Source organism: Pleurodeles waltl, chromosome 3_1, assembly GCF_031143425.1.
Source record: "Pleurodeles waltl isolate 20211129_DDA chromosome 3_1, aPleWal1.hap1.20221129, whole genome shotgun sequence".
Lineage (NCBI taxonomy): Eukaryota > Metazoa > Chordata > Amphibia > Caudata > Salamandridae > Pleurodeles > Pleurodeles waltl.
The window spans coordinates 250960973-250981851 of NC_090440.1; the positions used below are offsets into that span (position 1 = coordinate 250960973).

The 20879-nt window shown below is 41.0% G+C and overlaps 1 protein-coding gene across 1 annotated transcript in view; it reads left to right on the top strand.

The window, feature by feature from the left end:
• Positions 1-1984: 1984 nt before the first annotated feature.
• Positions 1985-20879, top strand: part of LOC138284002 (sulfotransferase 1B1-like) — a 408412-nt gene continuing 389517 nt past the window's right edge. Inside the window, exon 1 of the mRNA XM_069222336.1 lies at positions 1985-2132. Coding sequence (XP_069078437.1) covers positions 1985-2132 — 148 coding nt within the window. The remainder of the gene's footprint in view (positions 2133-20879) is intronic.

A 20879-nucleotide genomic window follows, 5' to 3' on the forward strand; every position in this document is an offset into this window, starting at 1 on the left:
CCTCTGGGAAGTTGTGGTGGAAAAAAATCAAAGCTGTTCTCTTGGTTGCAGAAGTCTCACACATGTAATGACAAGCAAAAGCTTGGTTCAACAGGATTTTTGAAGCAAATTTGTTCTATGTAAAAAGACATGAAATGCAATTATAAGGATGATGAAACCAGACACTATTACAACAGTGACCAAGAAAGAGAAACATAGAAACATTCCCACCATATTTGTCACAATAGTATCACCAGTATTCCTACAAACACTACTATATGTCTACATGGGAGCAAGTAGCAGTATTAGCCCTAATCTGCCCATCTAGTCCCGGGAGTGTAACACAAGCCCCATACCTATGTTGCACTTAAAGGAGAGGTTGGTTAGCCTGCTGGAAATCCTCCCCCATGACAGAAGAGGAAGCACCAAGTTTCTGCCGAAACTGCAAAGGCAACAGGCAGCATAAGATGGTAATCTGATTGGAGTGTCTCCTCTAAGGATAGTAAGTCAGTTTGATTGTGATATTCTAGGAACTTCCATGACGTGACAACGTGTCCCTTTCTGCGTAACACAACTCTGTACTTTCTGAGCCGGCAATACCTGGGAACCTATCATATGTAGCCTTGATGCAAGCACAGAATGAAATGTAGTGCAAAGCAATGAATAACAAAGTTCTGCAGGGAAGCACAATAGATAAGAATAATAAAACATCACCACTAAATGAAGCCTTGCTAAAATAACAAAACAAATAAAATGCCAAGTCACTCAGTAAGGGGTCACAGACTCAGACCTAAGCTAAATTAGGCAAAATAAGTGGGAGTATTTGCCTAACGACTAACCTTACGGGGGTGGGAGAGTGTGTGCGTGTTTATGTCTGTGTGTCTGTGCCTGTGTGTGTTTGTGTGTGTGTGTGTGGGTGTGCATGCGTATGTGTGTATATTGATATATGTGTGTGTGTTAGACATTGTGAACAACCAACTAGGTCTGTTACTGTTACCACAGTGTCCTTGTTCACTTCATGGGGATTGTTAGTAACTCAAAAAATAATAACTAAATTTCAATAACACATTAAGTAGTGTTCTGAGAGGCTACAATAACCTGCCTTTCACATTAATCATTGGTGCATTGAACCAAGTTTACTTGTGTCCCTGTAGGTTTGAAAACGCACCTTGTATACCTACGGCAAAGTTATAGTTTGTGCAAAAGTGGAGCTTCAGGATAAAAGATAAAAATGATAATAGAAAGGGGATCTCAACCAGCATAATATTTTTACTGTTCTGATCAGTAACTTAGGGAATGTTCTAGTATGACGTGAAGACTCAGGCAGTAGTTCCTCTCCTACCTCCCCTTTTTTTTAAAGTAACTTAATCTTGGATACATTAGCTAACCAGAGGTTTATATGGCATCCAATTCTGGCACAACTGTGTCTTGCATGATGAAATATGGATATAAAATGCTGCTGCTATGAAGGAAACAGTAATGGCTAGCTACATGAAACTGATTCTCCATCATATCTTTTTGCAAATTATTTTTCCAAGAAACCAAGTGTTTATTTTTGTTATGGCATGTACATTGGTTTGAAAGTAAGGTTGGAATGTTCTCTTTGATCAGGAACTACAAGTAGGTGCGCTCATAGTCGTTGTCTGGGATGGCTATTTCAAGGGTAGGGTTTGGGGGCATGTGCACCTTGCCCTACCCAGAGGTCAGATCTTATATCAGTACCTTTAGGAAGAGACTATTGAAGAATTGATTAGTATATATGGTGTTGTGTGGGTTCAAGATCTAATTACATTAGTTATTTTTTCTTGGACAGCTACAACATTTTGGTAATCTTCATCTGCTCTGTTCTTCAGTTGTTGCTCTTCTTCCTTCCAGAGATCCCCTCATTCTCCTTAGATACTTGCTATATCAGAGTGAAACAAAAATGATTCTTATATTGCCACTGAAGAACTGAATGTCGTCACTGTTTCTCTTTCATTCAGATATAGGCTTTTGTCTCCCTAGAATGGAAATCCCTGAAGAGTACCATCGTAATGCTTTGAAGATGGTTCTTGGTTTACCTATGGTCAGCTCATTTGCAGACAACTGGGAGAGGATCGATAAATTCCAGTTCTACCCAGATGATGTTGTCATCGCTACGTACCCTAAATCTGGTAAATCATTACTTCATATCCTAAATCTAGTAAACCATTCTTCCCCCATTTAGAGACTTTTGCAATATCCCAAAGGTTTTTGTTTGGTAGGTATGAACACCATTTATAAACACTGTAGTTATTTCCTGACAGAAATCCTCTGGTCCCAATGACAAATACGGTGTACCACTGTGGCGGTCAGCCCACTGCCTTCTTGGTGGTCCAACCACAAGTTTAGGATGCTGGCAGTAAGACCTCCACAAGACCACCACCGTTGCCAGGATCTTAGATCCCATGGCAGTGGTGGTGGGGAAAGATTTGGTCAAGCATGATTGTGCCAATGTTGGCACTGCCATGCTGATCATGAATTGCCTTTACTTCAGCCTTTTCATGGCAGGGACATCGCAATGAAAAAGCCAGTTGTAAGGAAGAGAAGGGCCACAGGGAGCCCTGCACAGCCCATGCCCATGTTGTGGGCAGTGCAGAGGCCCACTGTCAGCACTGTCAGAATGTGCACTCTCTGCAATGGCAACAGTGTGCATTATGACTGTGCTGGCAGCATAGACATAGTGGTGGCATTGGCCTTGGCTCTCCCTTGGAGCCAAAGCCAATGCCACCACACACTATTTCCACCGTCTGGCCAAGCAGGAACATCCTATTATGGCAGTGGGGAGGCCACTTGTCGATCACCAAAATCATAATCAGGCCCTTTGTTTTTTATAGCCTATGATAAAGCTTTCGAGGCAACAAAATGCTGGTTTAGCCTGATCCTAAAATGATCAGGCTAAGCCAACATTACCCTCACTGATCCTCATTAAGATTGGAGAATCCAAATGATATCAGCTGCAGCAAGGTTTACAGAGACAGCCACGAAAGCAGACATAAAGGTTCCACAGCAAGTTTTAAATAACAAAGGATGTAATTTTTGTTGCAATTCTTAAAGTTGCCTTATTTATATTATTTCCGTAAGTGTTAAAAATTAGGTATGGTTCTTTGCATATTTTTCACATTTTTGTTATTGAGTGTATTGTATTCGCATGGATACCTGAAGCATTGATGAGTACTGGAGCATGGTATTTAGCGGAGTGATGTTAAAGGTTCTGTTTATTAATCTGCCAAGCAGCAGAACAATATTCATGCTAGTACTAATGTTTTTTTATTAATTTATACTTTTTTAAGGGCAACCACAAATAAATTATATAGAAAAATACAGTTACACCATCTCATTAATGCAAAAGGGATGTATATTCAAATGAGTCTAATAGCAGGATACAAGATATTCAGAGCATTGGAAAGATACAGTGAGATGTATACATTTTAGGTAGAATCACAACATAACTCAAAATTAAACAAACATCTTTACATATGGAAGAGTTACCCTGATTAAGGTAGAACTGGTTTCATCAGATTAGATAAATGGTGTGGTACATTTACTTCAGCAACCTTATGTTGGCAGTCAACAGCATCAAACTAACTTCATTAGGAGTCATTTCATCATAGGTATCAAATGTATGTTTTTTTACCTTTGCATCAGTAGTCTTTTACCTCCCATTACAATTACAATATATATATATATATATATATATATATATATATATATATATATATATATATATATATATATATATATATATTAGACCGTGAGGGTTGCCACTCTGTAGTTACAGTTAGTTCAGAGTTGACATACAAAAAGTTGTTATTGTTTCTCTAGCAACATTTGTGCTATTTGATGAATCAGCACAAAACTTTCCAAAAAAAGTTCATCCACTTCAGCTCCTTCATGGAAAGTTTAGTGATAATCTGTCAAGCAGAGGCCAAGAAAAAGGTAGTATTCCAAAAAGTGTGATTTTCCTTATTAATAACCATAGGAAAATGTGCTCTCAGACACAGGAAAAATTACTAAATTTGGAATCACATCAGAGTTGGGAAGAAGTAGAAATTAATCAGAAAATGTGCTTTTTGTGATTTACTGTAAATCTGTTCATCCATTTGTAAGAAAGTTGCTTTTAAATAAAGAGGTGTTAAGAGATTGAGCATGCAGGGCTTAAAATGTTAGGTAATCTGGATTGTTGGTGTACAGATATTCTTTAGTTGGACAATTTTAAGGAGACTAGTCAATCCCAATTGATTGGCCACATAATGAACAATATGTGGTGGCAGCCAATCCAGGACTCTGAGACATGGTTCCTGCATCCTGAAAATGAATGAAAAAATAATATACGGGGATGTGGAAAGCCACGGGCATGTGGTGGGGCCACAAGCGGACCCTCCCTTGATTGGCTGTCTGCAGCATGGATAATACTGTGTGGCAGCCATTACAGGTCCACATTGAAATGCATTGTAATGACTAAACTACTGCTCTCCATTGAGAGGCAAATTAGACACTTTATGCAGGGAGATTTCAAGCTAGGCTCTGGTACTCGCAAATGCAGCATTGGATGACATGGAGGACTTAACAAACCCAGTCATGAACCCTAGTCTGAGGCCCTACATCTCTCCTTAATGATCTTCCAATGAATACCAATAATGGTCCACCTTTATGAACTCTCATAGAATATACCATCTGTAGAGTTAACCAGGGTTCAACATAATGTACATTTCTAGGACACCCCCACATTGACACCCAAACCCATGTTACAAATGATGGTACTCACATGGACATAGTCAAATAAGTTATTACAGACGTGTTGCTAGAAATGTGGTTTCCTTATTCCAGATCACTTATTGTATCAACTGTAGCTTTGCCAACTGGAGCACTGACATTTTCATTTTATGACAGAAATGTGGCACACATGAACTCCATTTTGATGGCCTGAAAGCTGTACAACTGAAAGGAATTTCCTACAGAGGATACTGCAGTAAATTAACAAACTGAGGAGTTTCTTTTGTAATAAAAATTATGGCTAGTGCTAAACTAAAAACTAAAAGGAGAATCCATTTACTGTGAGTTCTCAAATAATTTCTTCATCCATGATAGTAAAATATTCTGACATTCAGAGTAAACTATATACTTCCAACATCAGCAACTGTCAGTCTGTCAACTCCTGAGTAATCAATTGAAACATGATGATAGAGTTCTAGTGAACAACTAGCACACTAATATTGTGTATTCAAGAAAAAAGCAAGACATTCCTGAACGTCATTTTGTGAGTTAGGACTGCTGAATTCAAAGCCTGAAACCAGCAGGTTAAAAATGTGAGGGGAGGTATGCAATTTTTGTAATTTAAGGAATAATGTATATTTAAAGGGACTTAGGGTCTGATTGGGAGTCTGACGGTCAGCAGACCGCCAGACTCGCGGTGGTGGTCCTGACCGCCTCCAATTTTGCAGTCCAACCACCAAATTAAGTGTTTGATGGTCGGACCACCAAACCACTGACATCCCTGCCGGGAACAATGGACCCGACAGGCGGACAGGGGTCCAGGTTGGAATCAGCAAGGGAGGCACTGAACTCAGCACTGCCCTGCTGATTACAATCTGGTTCCCTGCCAGCCTTTTCATGGTGGTTACACGCATGGCATGGGCAGTGTAGGGGTTCCCCTGCCAGCACCCTCACAATACTCACTGTCTGCTATGCAGACAGTGAGCATTGTGAGGGTGCTGGTGCACCCTTCAGGCGGCAGTATTGCCGCAGGCTCGCTCACGAGGTGGCAATAATGCTGCAGTCACTTTCCAGCTGGACTGACGAGCGGAAACCTTGGGTTCGGGAAAGCCATAATTGGCGTGGTACAGAGGTAGCGGCAAACTCACCATCAGAAGTTTGGACCTAAAAATAGTTACTGAGAGAGGACTGCATAAATATAGCAGACTCTTTCCACATTTGTTTACTCATCCTACCCATCTTCTCAACAGCTCCCTAATTCTGAATTAGTAACAAAGCATTAGATTTATATATACTCACTGAAAAAAACAAAGGTTAAAGCAACATCATGGTTGTGTGAGGTGCTAAGTCATTAACTTTTGTATAAAAAGAAACAGAAATAAACTGAAAAACTAAAGGTTTAGGTGACATTAAGTTGGGTGTTGGAATGAGACATGAGCTAAAGCTAAAACAAAAAAAGCAAAAAACACGGAAATTCATCAGTTATAGTTTAGTGAACTAAACTGATAAGTTGAGCCCCCTACTTTGCACTGCTTAAGACCTCACATATTACATCACAGATGTCATGATAAATTACATCATCTGATGACTGATTATATTTAAGTAACAACATTGTTGAAATTACAAATGAGATTTACCAATGATTCTGACAGTGTGTTGTAAGGTTTGAGAATTAGGAGTAATGTAACAAGCAGGTATTCTACACAAGCATAAAATTGTCTTTCGCATTTTAAGTGGCTTATTGTTATTCCTCAAATAACTATTTATTCAGGCACCTACTGCTCTTAACTTTAAGAATGCCTAGATGATGCCACTGAGACATTACAAAAATATTTAAAGAATGTAATGCTAAGCATTGTTTTCCAATGCTGCTAGATATGTTTCTCGAGTCCTTCAATAATACTGAGCACTAGGATATTTATATGTTAAGCCGTACATCTGTTGTTGCAGTATGAACTTTTGAAATGTGTATTTCCCTTTGAAAATCGCTGTTCTATCAATACATTTGTTACGAGGCAACGTTAGAATTCAGTCTAGTGCATGCTTCAAAGTCTGACTATGACTCTGTTATGCGTCAAGAAAAAACTGCATTCTGCGTAATTTGAGAATATTATAATGAAGGAGATTGTTAAAGCTGATTGGAGGAAAGTCAGATGTAGAATCACTTGAGGAAAGCTTTGTTACTTTCGAGCAAGCTGGCACAGTTTGTTTCGAAGTCATTTTTCTTAGAAGCAGGAGTTCATTTTTATTTCCACAGCTGTCAGGTTTAATGATCTGTCAGCATCAAGTGAAAAGAGGTCAGATGTCACAAACATAATTGTGGAAGTGATGCCTTGCACAGAAGAGAATAAAACGAAAGTGCTGTATTCATTTTTTTAACATGAGCAAAAGGCCCTTAATAATTTTTTTCAACCAGTCTGCTAGGTATTTGTAGACTGTAAAGCAGTTAAGCAATTTGTTTTTCCCTTAATAGACAAGTTTTCACATTCAGACAACTAAAGAGAGCAATGCTTGTAACAAAGACAACCATGGACTGAAGGCTCTTCTAGTATATCAGGCCATATCGTTTGCAAAACCAAAAAAAATTGAAATCAATGCTCAAAAGCTTAGGGAAGGTTGAACACATTTACATGTTTTGAACATTTTCATTTAATTCCCTAAATATCACCCCCTATCATTCCCTAAGCATACAACTATAGAGTATTTTAAAGATAACTTAAACATACATCTATAGAGTATTTTAAAGACAACGTAAACGTATCATAAATTAATTTAACGGTAACATTTATTTATTGGAGTGATTAATCTAGATACTGATGAAGTAAATTACCCCTATATTTATTTTATTTGCCAATGAAATAATTATGTTTATTGCAAATGCCAGACTACATGCATTAGTTATTGATGATCATTATATGTGCCATGATATAATTTTTGTTTCTTGCATTTCACGAATTCCTTTTCATGTAAGTCTGCAGGACTTGCATAAAATTAGAAATCATATAAAGGCATTTGGTGGCACAAATCACGTGGATTCAAATGAATGTTGAATCAGATAGACTTATGAAACGGTGTAAAAGTTGCCCATCACCTTTGAGCGTCATACCTTAACATGTCTGGTTAAATTTGCTTTCGAAAACAAGAGCACCCCCCTTCTATTGATCTATACGTGGATACACACTACATCTTGAAGTACATAACGCAGTACTTCGAATGCAATTGAACGCCCCTGCCTCTTCTACCTTTCCTGTACAGAGATTTCCACCACACATAGATATACAAATTAGTAGTACATGTGGAAGAGACCAGAGGAAGTGGTGGGAAAATGTGGAATAATTACTGGTGAGGGGTGTGATTATAGGGAAATTAAAAATTCCAATTCACAAAATGCACTTCTACATTTACTGCAGTGTCGAATTAAGTTCCAATGTCCTGAACCCCAGGCTTAGAATAAATCAAACTCCACATATGGCCAACCCCGGGTACTCCAACACTCGCCCATGAAAAAAAAACAGTGGTGGCAGGGAATCATAGGAACTAATGTTAAATAAATCAAATTAGCCCTAAATGTAGAATTATATATAATTTAAGTGATACAAAATTATACCCCATTATTAATAAATTGTTTTTAAATAATAATCTTAATTTAAAACAAATAAAATTAGACCTTTTTTTATAAAAAAAAGTTAAAGCCTTTTTAAAGTTAATAAAATATGTAACTTAAATTACTATTTAGAACACATTTAATTTGATGAAGTAATATGTAGTAAACGTTTATTTTATTCCATGTTCATAATAAACATTTTAAAATTATTTTATATTTATAAGATAAATTAAATAATTTAGTTATATATTAAAAATAATACATTAAATTAATTTTGTTCTATCATTCCCCACAGCAAAATGTCCTCTAATAGATGAAAAAGTATTAGTAGTAACTATACACTTATAACTTTTGCTGTAGGAGTATCCATCCCCTCACTAAAGGAGGTGATATGTCAGTCTACACCTCCTTGTTATTCTCCAGCTGGAAATGGTGAATAACATAAACTTGGAGATTTACACTTAGGTGTAGGATTCAACACATATGTGAGTACATATTCAGGTGTATACATTTTTACTTTGCGAATCAGACCCTAAAACAAAGGGGAAAAACTACAGTAAGAGTTAGGCGGAGACATGATGAGTGGACATGGTATACATGCCGCGGATAAGAGTTTCTTTAAACAGCATCTAGTTTAAATGAAGTTTGTGGCTGCTATCTTTAAAACACTCCTCTCCTTCACATTCAGTGAGTTCTTACTGGTGAGGTTCAGTTTGTTTTCCTGCAGCTTCTCAGCATTGCAGTGCTCCAATTACTTGGAGGGGTTGAATTGACTTTACACAGTATTTTGGATTACAGAAATGTTTCATCCACTACATTGCCTACCTACCTTTTCAAAGTAGCTGTAACGTCATGAATAATAGATGTTTATTCATAATGACTATTTAATTGTAGGTGGTTAGTGGATGCAATATTTTGTATGTATATATAGCTGTCCTTTATATAGAGACATGCATCCTCTGAGAGTGCTCATGGCTCTTACCCATGGTCCTTTGCAGGTGTCGGAAGGAAGTCTGCCTGTATCTCTCACCCTATAGTTCTCTTCTACTGTTACCCTCAACAAAAATCCTTTTTTTTTTTTGTCCTCATTCAGCCCCGCTTACTGAGACACCTCTTCGTTCCTGTAACCTTTTCGCTCTCTTGACTAAGAAGAGAGACTCAAGTCAGGGGGTGCACCTTTGTAACTCCCGGTCTGCCTAAACAGACCTGCCGAGGCGTCGAACGGTGCTTAATCATTGGACTGAGGCAAAGAAACGATCATTGGGACAGTTTCACATAGATACCCAGCAGTAAGCTTAGCAGGGGAGCAGATTTAGACTATTCCCTGCCAATTTAATAATGGTGACCACATTTCTACGCTTTTCTTTGAGCCTGCACATTTAGGTCCATATTTGCTGCACGGAGAGCAGCATTCAACCAGTCTGTATAGGTCGGAGAGTGCTCCTTCAACCATTTTTTACAGATTTCATTACGTCCCAGCACAATTACATAGAACAAAAATGAACGATTAGTTTTGTTCACCCTTTTCCATATCCCCTCATCCTGGAGCTGCCCAAATATAATTAATGGGAGTGATAAATTAATTTTCCAGCCTAACATAGATGATAATGCCCTAAAAACCTCCTCCCAGAACAACCGGATAGCGGGGCAGTCCCAGAACATGTGTATATCCGTTGCTCCTAGCCCGCCACATTTCGGACACTTGATCACCTCTCCCTTCTTAAATTTGGACAGTTTTGCCGGAGATATGTATGCTCTATGTAGAGTATAAAGATGGTTTTTCCTTAATGGGGCCGGCTTCACTACTTCATACAATGTCGTATACGACTTCTTCCACCATAACCCAATCTTGTCACCTAACATCACCTTGCCCCATAACTTGCTTGGTAGGTCAAAGTTCTCATCCAAAGTTTCTAATATTTCCCAATACCAAACCGCCACCCTCTTCCCCGAAGCCGAGACCGCCAGGTCTAAAAAAGAGTCCTCCAGGGCATTTACCACTCCCAATCCCCCCTTAGTTTCTTTTTCCCACTGTCTTATCTGTAAATATTTTAACCTGGACAGAGAACCGTCCGTTATTCTTACCAATTCATCCCAAAGGCATAAAGTACCATCTCGCGCAATCTCCCCCCACCTTTCCACACCTGCCCTTTTAAGTGGTAATGCAAGGATATCCTGACAGCATTCTGGGGTGCCCGGGGAATCCCAGATTGGGGCCTGATAGCTATAATAATGTACACCTAACCGCCGCCTCAACTGGTACCAACTCCTTGCCATTCCTTGCAGCACTTTTAGTTTAACTTTTTTGAAGAATTTAGGGTCACCAAATTTAAATAGAAAAGACTGTAAGCCCCCTTTTTCAGACAACACCATAGCCTTGTACATTCTGCCCACTGCTGAACCATCTGGGGATATAAACAGCATCCTAGAGTTTTTAAACAAGAAAGCCCACGCATAATATGTCAAATCAGGGAGAGCCAGTCCTCCTTTTTCCCTCCTTCTGCGTAGCTTTTTCCATGATATCCTCAGCCCCTTTGAGTTCCAAATGAAACTACTTATCGCTTGTTGCATTTTATCTAGGTGTCCCTTGTGCATTGCCAAGGGTATAGCTGAAAACACAAAGTTCCATTTGGGCAGAATAAACATCTTAATTAGATTTATCCTCCCAAGAATCGTCAACGGGAGACATGCCCATTTTTGTAGCATAATTTTACATTCTGCTAATAACTTTCGAGCATTTCTTTCCGCTAAGTCATTCAAATTTTGGGTCACTAAGATACCCAGGTACCGTATTTCCTGCTTATTTGTTATTGACCCTACTTCCATATTCCACTGCATAGTTTCTGTTTTCCCCACATTAATCCGGTACCCTGATATCCTTCCAAATTGTTCAGCCAGATCTTTGACTGTGTTAAAGGCAAGGGGCAGGTTATTAGTATATATTAGTAGATTGTCTGCATATAAAGAAATTTTCTTTTCCCAGCCATTTCAGCAGAAGGGCGAGATAAGAGGGTTTTGTCTGATTTTTCTAGCAAATGGCTCAATATAGAGATTGAACAATACCGGCGACAGGGGGCAGCCCTGCCTCGTACCTCTTGAAATAGTAATAGGGCCCGTAAGTTTACCGTTCACCAAAATCTTAGCACAAGGGGATGTATAAATCCGGTCAATTACCCCACAAAACTTGGAGCCTAAATTGGCCCGCCTCAAAACCGATTTAAAAAAATTCCAATTAACTTGGTCGAAAGCCTTCATTGCATCTAAAATAATAACTGCCAAAGGCGACCCAAACGTTGTGGCCATATCTATTGCCCTGATCAGTTCGAAAGTTCATTCATGCAAATATCTGCCTTTAGAAAAGCCTTTTTGGTCGGGGTGCACTAGATTATTCGCTTCCTACTCAGCCTATCCGCTAGAAGCTTAGCTAGCAGTTTATAATCGCTGTTCAGCAATGATATAGGCCTGTATGAGGCACACTTCGCTGGATTTTTATCCGGTTTCAAAATTAAGGAGATCACCGCTTCATTCCATGAAAGAGGAATATCATTGCCAAATTCCAGGATCCCTCCAAACAATTCTGTCAATACTGGGATAACTGAGTCCCCTAATACCTTATAAACTTCCACTGGAATACCATCCGGGCCTGGCGCCGTTCCCGACTTACTACTAGTCAGGATTCTCCTAATTTCCTCAGCCGTTATTGGGGTGTTCAGTGCTTCCTTCTCCTGCAACGATAAACCTAAAAATCTATCAGCCCCATCCAATCCGTTACCATACCTTCATCCACCTCTAGCCTTTCCGAATACAGTTGTGATTTTTTTTTTCGAAAAGCCGATTCTATTGCCGCCTCATCTGTTCTTTTTTCACCTGAATGCTCCACTTCAACCTCCTTGATGTAGTTCCTAACACGATCAGCTTTGCCTTTCCAGGCTAACAACTTCCCCGCATTTTCCCCGTATTCGAAATGGGCCAGTTTGCTTGCTTCCCATTTGCTTTGAATTCTTCCCTGTAGTATCTTTTCCAACTGGCTTCTCAACCCATCCCAGCTGGCCCTCAAAGCCTCCGTCTCCCCTGCTTCAATTATTTTGACTTTATATTTTTGCATTTCCTGCTCCAGCGCATAAATCTCTTCTTTCTGCCGTTTATGTTTCTGGATGGAACAACTCCTTAACTCCCCACGGATGACCGCTTTAAACGTGTCCCATACTACAGATAAAGGAGCGGAGCCCAAGTTTACACTAAAAAAGAATTTGGCTTCCTTACGCAGCTTTAGCAACACCTCCTGATCTAATAACAATGTCCGATCAATGGTCCACCGGTCACTACAACTTGTCTGACGAAAGCACATATTTAACACCACCGCAGAGTGATCTGATAAATGCGAGGGCAGATACGCAATATTCTTCACCTCCTCTCTCAAACGCATATCTAATAGAAAATAATCAATTCGCGACGCATGTCTATATTTCTTATTAAAAAAAGAAAAGTCCCTGCTATTCCCTGCCCTTTGCCTCCAAATATCGCACAAACCAAATTCCTTCATCATTCTCCTTAAATACTGTTGCGACTTAGGTGTACCTCGTGATTTACAGTTATGCCTATCCAACTCATTGTCTAATACCACATTGAAGTCACCCATCAAAATCACTGGGTCCGAAAATTCCAGAAGCTGAGAAAAAAGCTGCTTTAAGGGTTCTTTATCGTCGCAGTTGGGCCCATAGTAGCCTGCTAAGACTAGATTCCGACCCCCAAATTGTATTTTAGCTATCACCCATCGCCCTGCTAAATCTGATCTAGACTCCAGGATTGCCCCCCCCCCCTGCTGTGCATGTTTAACTAAAATTGCCACCCCTTTATTATGATAATTGTGTTCTGTACATGCAAATGTTCGAACCCATCTTAGTTTTTGTATTATGTTAGTACACTCCACCTTTGTGAGATGCGTTTCCTGCAAGACTAAAATTTGTGCCGTAGAATCCTGCAGATACTGTAATATTCGTTCCCTTCTTCCTCGCACCCTTAAGCCATTGACATTCCATGAAAGAATTTGTAATGGTATATTCTGCACCCTCTGGCTTCCCTCCCTGCTAGCCATCTATCAATCTTAGGTAACAGATAGCTGGGCTGAACGAGGCACTACTTTTTACTTTCTTCCAACTCCCCCTCCCCAACCCTAAACCTCCCCCCCCTCCCCACCCTCTTCCCCCCCACCCCTACCCGTGGAGAACCCCCCCCAACTAAGGACCATAATGATCCAAATTTTAGAGCGCCCCCAAGTTCCTGGGAGAATTTCATCATTGCACATTACACGCAGCCTTATTCAGTAGACTGCCCATTTTTGACCACAACCAATAATTCATCCGCTTCACTAATGTCTCTAATGTTATACATTTTGTTGTTATACATGACCCTAAGGAAGGCTGAAAATTTCAGCTGGACCGAGACCCCCAAAGATTTGAAAATCTCCAACCGTTTCCCCAGTTCCCACTGCCTATCCATAGTCACCCTGGATAGGTCAGATCTAATCTCAAACACAATATCCTTCACTCTTAAGGACTTCTGTTTCAATGCTCTAGATAAAATCTTTTCCTTCATCTGGTACGACAAAAAGTTTATCAACATTTTCCGAGGTCTACTACTGTTTGTTCGTAGCTTAAAGGGGTCTCGATGGATTCTCTGAATATCCTTCCCAATTTCATCCTCGGTCTCCTCCAGATCCACAGCTGATTTGATTAGTGATACTACAAAGGCTTTAAGATCGCTCCCTTTTGTACCTTCCGGCACTTTCAGCAGTTTTAGATTATTTCTTCTTGAATAGTTTTCCATCTGCTCCACCCTGTTTTTTAGAGCCTGTTCGCTCCTCTTCAATGTATCGATCTCGCCCTTATGCTGTACCAGCTCCTCCTTCATACCCCCCATCGCTTCTTCCAGGGCCTGCATTCTTTCCATTACGCCATCAATTTTTTTTTCTAAATTAGCACCAACCTCTCTTATCTCCCCTTGATTTACTTCTGAGTTTGCAAAGCCCTTTTTTACATCCTAAGAAATGGACAAGATAAACGCCTCCAACGAGGAACTCAGTAAAGGGGAGATCACCGAGGCAGCTTGAGGGAGCTCCAGCACTGCCAACTTAGGTGCGAAGTCTTGAACCTCTGAAGGGTTATCGTTTGGAGTCTGAACTAGTACTGGGGCCGTCTGGTCTTCTCCCGGCCGTGGCGGGGGGGACCTCGTCCCCTCCCTGCCCTCACCCGTACCATTTTCCACCTGCCTGGTGGTAACCTCCATTGCAACTCTAACCTGCCCAGGGGTAAGTGTAACTACCTCAGGTCTCACTTTAAAAAAAGACCTGAGAGAGGGCGTCAACTTATCTCTACCCTTAAGCTTGCTCTCTCCCGCTTTCCTCCCTGCACTCCTTCCCCAGATTTAGGTCTCAGGATTTTTTTTTTTGCTGATCCTCCCTTGTCCCCCTTCTCCTCTGTAATCGCAACCAAATTGTCCTGGGGCGACTGGACCGTCCCCTCCACTCTTGTTTAGGGAAGCGGGGGAGCAGGGAAGACGCCCCCCCCCCACGCTGCCTCACCGTTTTCTTCCTGGCTCCCTTCTCTGGATTCTCTTTGGGTTGCTCTCCCAGCCGCCACTTCTTGGTTGCTGCGCCGCACGTTCTGCTGCTGCAGCTACCGTTGCCGCTATTCCCCCGAAGGGGAATTCGTGCCACGCTTTTACAGGTCCGGCGCAGCTCCAGCGCGGCCCGGTGCCACCAGACAGCCCCCGCTGTCCTCCAGACTGCCTCGGGTCCCACTAATTGCGGCGCGCACATCCGTGTGCTTGCAGCTGCAGCCCGCTCGGCCACCGCGACCTGCCACGCCCCCAGGAACCGGAACAGGAAGCGCCCTGGCCCGCTACGTGACCTCCGTAGCCCGCCATGTTCTCCCCTACTCTCAACATTCTTCTTGCACGGTTCATTCTGTTTTTTACTTTCTTCTAGCATCTCCTTTCAGCTGTACCCAGTCTTGCTTCTGTGATTTGGCGTCACTCACGCCTTAACACTAAAGTATTTTCCTCTTCACTCTTCCTCAACTTGTCACTGCTTCCACTCTCATGTGAATGATTATTTTCTATCATCTGTATTTTCTCATTAAGTTGTATTTTCCTGTTTCTTGTTCTATTCCCTTAGTTATTAGTTCTGCTTCATATTAACATTTACAAGCACTATGTAAGGTAAATACAAATGCAAATTGAATAAAAGTCCACTGAGTCTACAGTAGGAGCAGTAAAATTCTGCTGGGTTCGATTCTGCACTATTAAAGCTGGTTTCAGTCAGGCCCTACATTACCAACTGGGCCGATGAGGAAAGGCAATTCATCACAGACCCTGTAACGAAAGCTGTAATCATTAGCAAAACAAGATTGTAGCGTCCTCCTCAGCTCGGTGCATGCAAATGAATATGCCACACACAGAACTCAATAACAGATGTCTTTATTGCTCTGTATACAATCACACACTGCTCTCTGATTACATCAAAACCATTTATGACCAAGCCTTAACACCTGCCAGCAACTTACATAATTCCGCTGTTGAGTCCACCTAGAACCGCAAGGGTCCTAGCGCACATAGTCTTACGACAATACATCTACCCCTTTTAAAAAAAAGAAAAAGTAGAAACAACAGTCACATTACATTTCTTCAATAAGTCATTGAAGCGCTCACACCAGTCTGCCAGATCAAGTATGAGGTAGTTGAGATGCACTCTGGTTATGCACCGATGGCACAGGTTCTGATGCTCGATCTGGACTGTCGGGCAGGATCGCCTCATTCATAATTGAAGGAGCTGACATGGGAATAGGTGCTGAACGTGTGTTGAGTCCCATGTGATGGACTTTCTGGGACTTTGCGCCATCACCATGTGTCCTTTGCATGTCACCACCCTCAGAGGATCAACAGCAAATGGAGTGCCTGTTTTCTGCTTGACCAGGGCGCATTCACCTTCATTGAAGACTGTTTCCTGAGCTCATTTGCATCGAATGGCATAGTTTTTCATTTTGCACTTTCCATAAGTGGCTATGATACAAACCTTATTGCCATTCAAGGCTTGGTCCACTGTCCATTGTAGCAGTTTCATTCCGATAGCTCTCCCAAATAGCAAGGGGGCAGGACTCTCACTAGTTGTGGAGTGAGGACTTGAATTGCAACCAGGTAGGGCTTGAAACAGGGCCTGGCTTAAACAGATCCCCTCCATCGATGCTCATTGTATTACCCATTTGAAGGTACTCGTGAATCGTTCCACAACACCATTGACTTGGGGTCACAGGGGTGTACTCTTTTGATGCTTGACATTTAGGCTGTCATTACGAGTCTGGCGGTCAAGAGACTGCCAGATTCGCTGTGGCGTACGGACCACCGCCAAATGCAGCGGTCTGAACACCACATTATGAGCGCGGCGGTCATGCCACAGTTGGACTGCATTCAAAAAATGAGGCAAAACACAATAACCCCTTGGACCTGGGTACATAAACATTAGAAATAATATATGGTCAAAAAAGGGGAAAGTATACCTAGACTTCCACGGTAAAGTTAATTTCTCAAGGAAGGAACTACATTTATTTAATCCAGTATCCTTAGATTAATTTAAATTTTCTTTTCTTTATTAAGTCAATTACTACAATCTTTTAATCGGATCACAGACTTCCTATGATTATTATAAAATCCTAGGTGCTCCTAAACATAAAAACACAGTGAAAGTGAATATTGTGATACAAAACAGTGTCAGTGTTACACTATCTGGACAAAGCATTAGCCCAGTTTAGGTGTAGGTTTACTGTTTAAAAACAAAAAATTGTCCACGTCCAGAAATGGTTTGTTGCAAAATATCTAGTTTAAAAATACAGCAATCATTTAATATATTTATTTCGTGACTTGGGTTTTGGTGAAAGAGATGAAGCCGCGTATAAATAGCTCCTCACTAAATGAAGATGCATACATATAAAAGATTCCCTACATATAAGTACAATAATAACTCTTTTGCGGGCCAGTAAGATTACATACGATATTTGGACACTCATAAGTCTAAAATAAAACTTAGAATAATCAACGAGAACCGGTGCCATACATTCACAGGTTTTCACTATTAGTTGGACCAGAAAGGGCACCGGGTATTCAATAGGATGGAGCCTGTTCCAGCGTCTTCATGAAGACGCATACACATAAAAGATTCCCTGCATATAAGTACAATAATAACTCTTTTGCGGGCCAGTAAGATTACATACAATATTTCGATACTCATAAGTCGAAAATAAAACTTAGAATAATCAACGAGTACCCGTGCCATACATTCACAGGTTTTCACTATTAGTCGGACCAGAAAGGGCACTGGGCATTCAATAAGATGGAGCCTGTTCCAGTGTCTTACATAAACATGACGTAAGTACGTTCAGGCGGACCAGAAAGGGCACCGGTTATCTGATACCTTGTCTCAGCGTCTTACATATACATGACGCTATTCCTTTCAGGCGGACCAGAGAGGACACCGCCTAACGTAGGTATTACATATGAGCCCAACCTACTTATACGATCACTGTGGCCGCACACGGAAGGTTGCAGTTTGTCGTCTTCCGTTGCGCGGGATGATACTAAGAAAGTAAGTCAGAATGAATAGCCTTAACATTATTGCGGATTAAGGTTAAAATAACCACAATTTGTTAACTTGAAATTCTCTATGAAAAGGCCTTATGACTCATAACCTATGTTTTTCAGAGTTGGGAATTCAAAACCAGTCACCACTATTGCTATAATACAACATATACAAAGTGATGATCTGATGGAGAGATTTTAAATATGGTGAAGACTGCAAAGATATGGCATCTCTTAATATGACTACAATTGTAAAGAACTGTTACTATTGTAAGTAATTCTAAACATAGAATAATTTTCTTTTACTTCTGTGACTGATGATTTTTCAGGCACAGTGAGTTCAATATTTAGGAACATAATAATTTCAATGAAATTTATGTTCCTATTAGGAAGATGACCAATAATTCTGGCAACTATTATCAAGAAACGAATACGTTAAATCTGAATTAATAGGTGAGTGATACTCCTCTTCAAAACACAGAAGAAAAATAGTTCTTAAATAATACAACAGAATATTATTTGTTTCTAGGTGCTACCAAAATAGAGAGATTTCCAGTCCTGGTAATGACCTGCTGTTGATTTACATCTACAGACAGGGTCGAAACGTCGACAAAAATTGATTGTGGATTGATGTTAAATTATATAGTGACTTCAGGACTCCTGGATTGAAGGAGCCTTTGGAAGCTCACGATTGATTATTTTTAACCACATATTCTGTATATATTGTATATAACACTGACAGTTGGACTGCCAGCACCACCAGTATTAGTCATCCTGGCGGTCTGGTGGTCGTGGCAGTCCTAATCTGCCAGGGCAGCACAGGAAGCAGCGCTGCCCTGGGGATTATTACTTAGCTCTCTACAAGCGATTTCATTGTGGCAACACAGTTTCAAAAGTCTGGCAGAGAACAGGTGCAGGGGGACCAAGTGGGGCCCCTGCACTGCCCATGCACTTAGCATGGGCATGTCAGTGGCCCTCCTGTCACAATTTTCACTGTCTACTTTGCAGTCAGTGAACATTGCAAAGGTGCTCGTTCACCCTTCATCCTACAGCATTGCCGCCAGCTTCATTATGAGCTGGAGACAATGCTGTAGGGTTTTCCCCACTAGGCCAGCAGGTGGAAACTCAGTTTTCTGCCCGACAATCTAGCGGGAAACTCTTAACAGGCCCAGTGGAGAGGCAGTCACTACGGCGGCAACCTCCCCATCAGAAGTTCGGCTGATGGGCAAAACTGTCCGCCGAACTCTTAATCAAGTCCTTAGTTTGGCTAGAAACTCCTTGAATTCTTTGCTATTGAATGGCGGTACATTGTCAGATTTGAGAATGGTGTGGCTACCCAAAGCTGCAAAGATACCATCCAGCCACTCAATGACCTTGTCATGGTTTGTTGATGACAGCTCATCTACTAAAGGAACACTTATTTACTCATCAGTGACTACTATGAGATGATGTCCGTTTCCTAAGGGCCTAAAGAAATCAACTGCAACTCTTTCCCTAACCTGTGCAGGAAGGTCAGACATTGTCAATGGATGCTGCATCACTTTGGGGGAAAGGCAGTTGCAAAGATGGCAGTTTTTTAGTTCACTCCAAATTGCTCATCTAGGTGTGGGAATCACAATTGGTCTCTTAAGGCTCTTTTGGTGGCTACAATGCCATGATGTTCCTCATGGGCTGGTTCAGTGGCTTGCTGTCATGGGCTCTCAGTTATGATGATTCTTGAGCCTCTCAAAACAACACCTTCCCTGGTCAAGGACCGTTCATCCTGTCCTTTTTTGAATTTCTGAAATTCATAATTCTCAGCAAAAGATTGAGTGCTCCTCTTCCACAATTGAGTTGAAATGATGTCTTTGAGGATAAGCAAGTTCTTATTACATCAATAGCAGCAATAATCTGTTCAATGGATAGAGCTGTTGGAGTGTTGGACCTCACATTAAAGTTAATATACTCCTTAGCCATTTTGGATGTCGCACTGTGACAATTTAGTGGTACTTCTGTAAAGTAATCATCAGAGTTCTGATCTTTATCCAGCTTTATCCAGCTTGTGTACAAATGCGCAGTCCTACTCTTGCAGTTGCAAACCCCACCTCTCAATACGAGGGGGCATCTTGGCTTTGGGGTTTCCAAAAATAGTGAGCAGTACCTGATGCTCTCTAATAATATTGAAACATTTCCCATATAGAAACACATGAAAATGTTTGCAGGCCCACACTACAGCCAGACTCTCCTTCTCCGGCTGAGAACAGGCACGTTCTGTGTCAGACAGGCTTTAACTGGCATAGGCCGTAATGAGTCTCTGAGCATTCAGATGACCATTATGTTGAGCAAGGATTGCCCCCATCCCCACCAGGCAAAATAGGCCATCTCGGGTGCATTTTTAATTGCATGGTTAATTCTTTTGAAGCTTTGATCACATTCAGCAGACCACTGAAAAGGGAGATTTTGTTTTGTCCAGTCTCTCAATGGGACACTCACTGTAGCAAAGTCACAAATGTACCTTGAGCAACAACTGGCCATGCCTAAGAAGGATCGTAGCATGGTGGCAACTTGTGACGGACAAGTAGCTGACAGTGCTTGCACCTTATCTGGGTCAGGAGTCATTCCCTCATTAAATGAATATGTGCCGAAAGAATCTTAGTTTTGTCTTGTGAAACTCACACTTTGCTGCATTCATTGTGACACCTGCCTCAGCAAGTAAGTCGTACACTTGTCTCAGAGCCTTATAATGCTCCTTTTGCATTGCTCCAAATACCAATATATCATCTCTGTAAGTAAAAGCATGCCTGACAGGTTGATTTATTCAACATATGACATCCTAAAATATTTCCGCATGTCACAACACTGCAGAACTCAACCTTTTGTATCTGAACAAACCAACATGAGTCGAAAAGAAGTAGTGATGTACCTGAAGTTCTCTTTCATCTGAAGTTGTTCATAG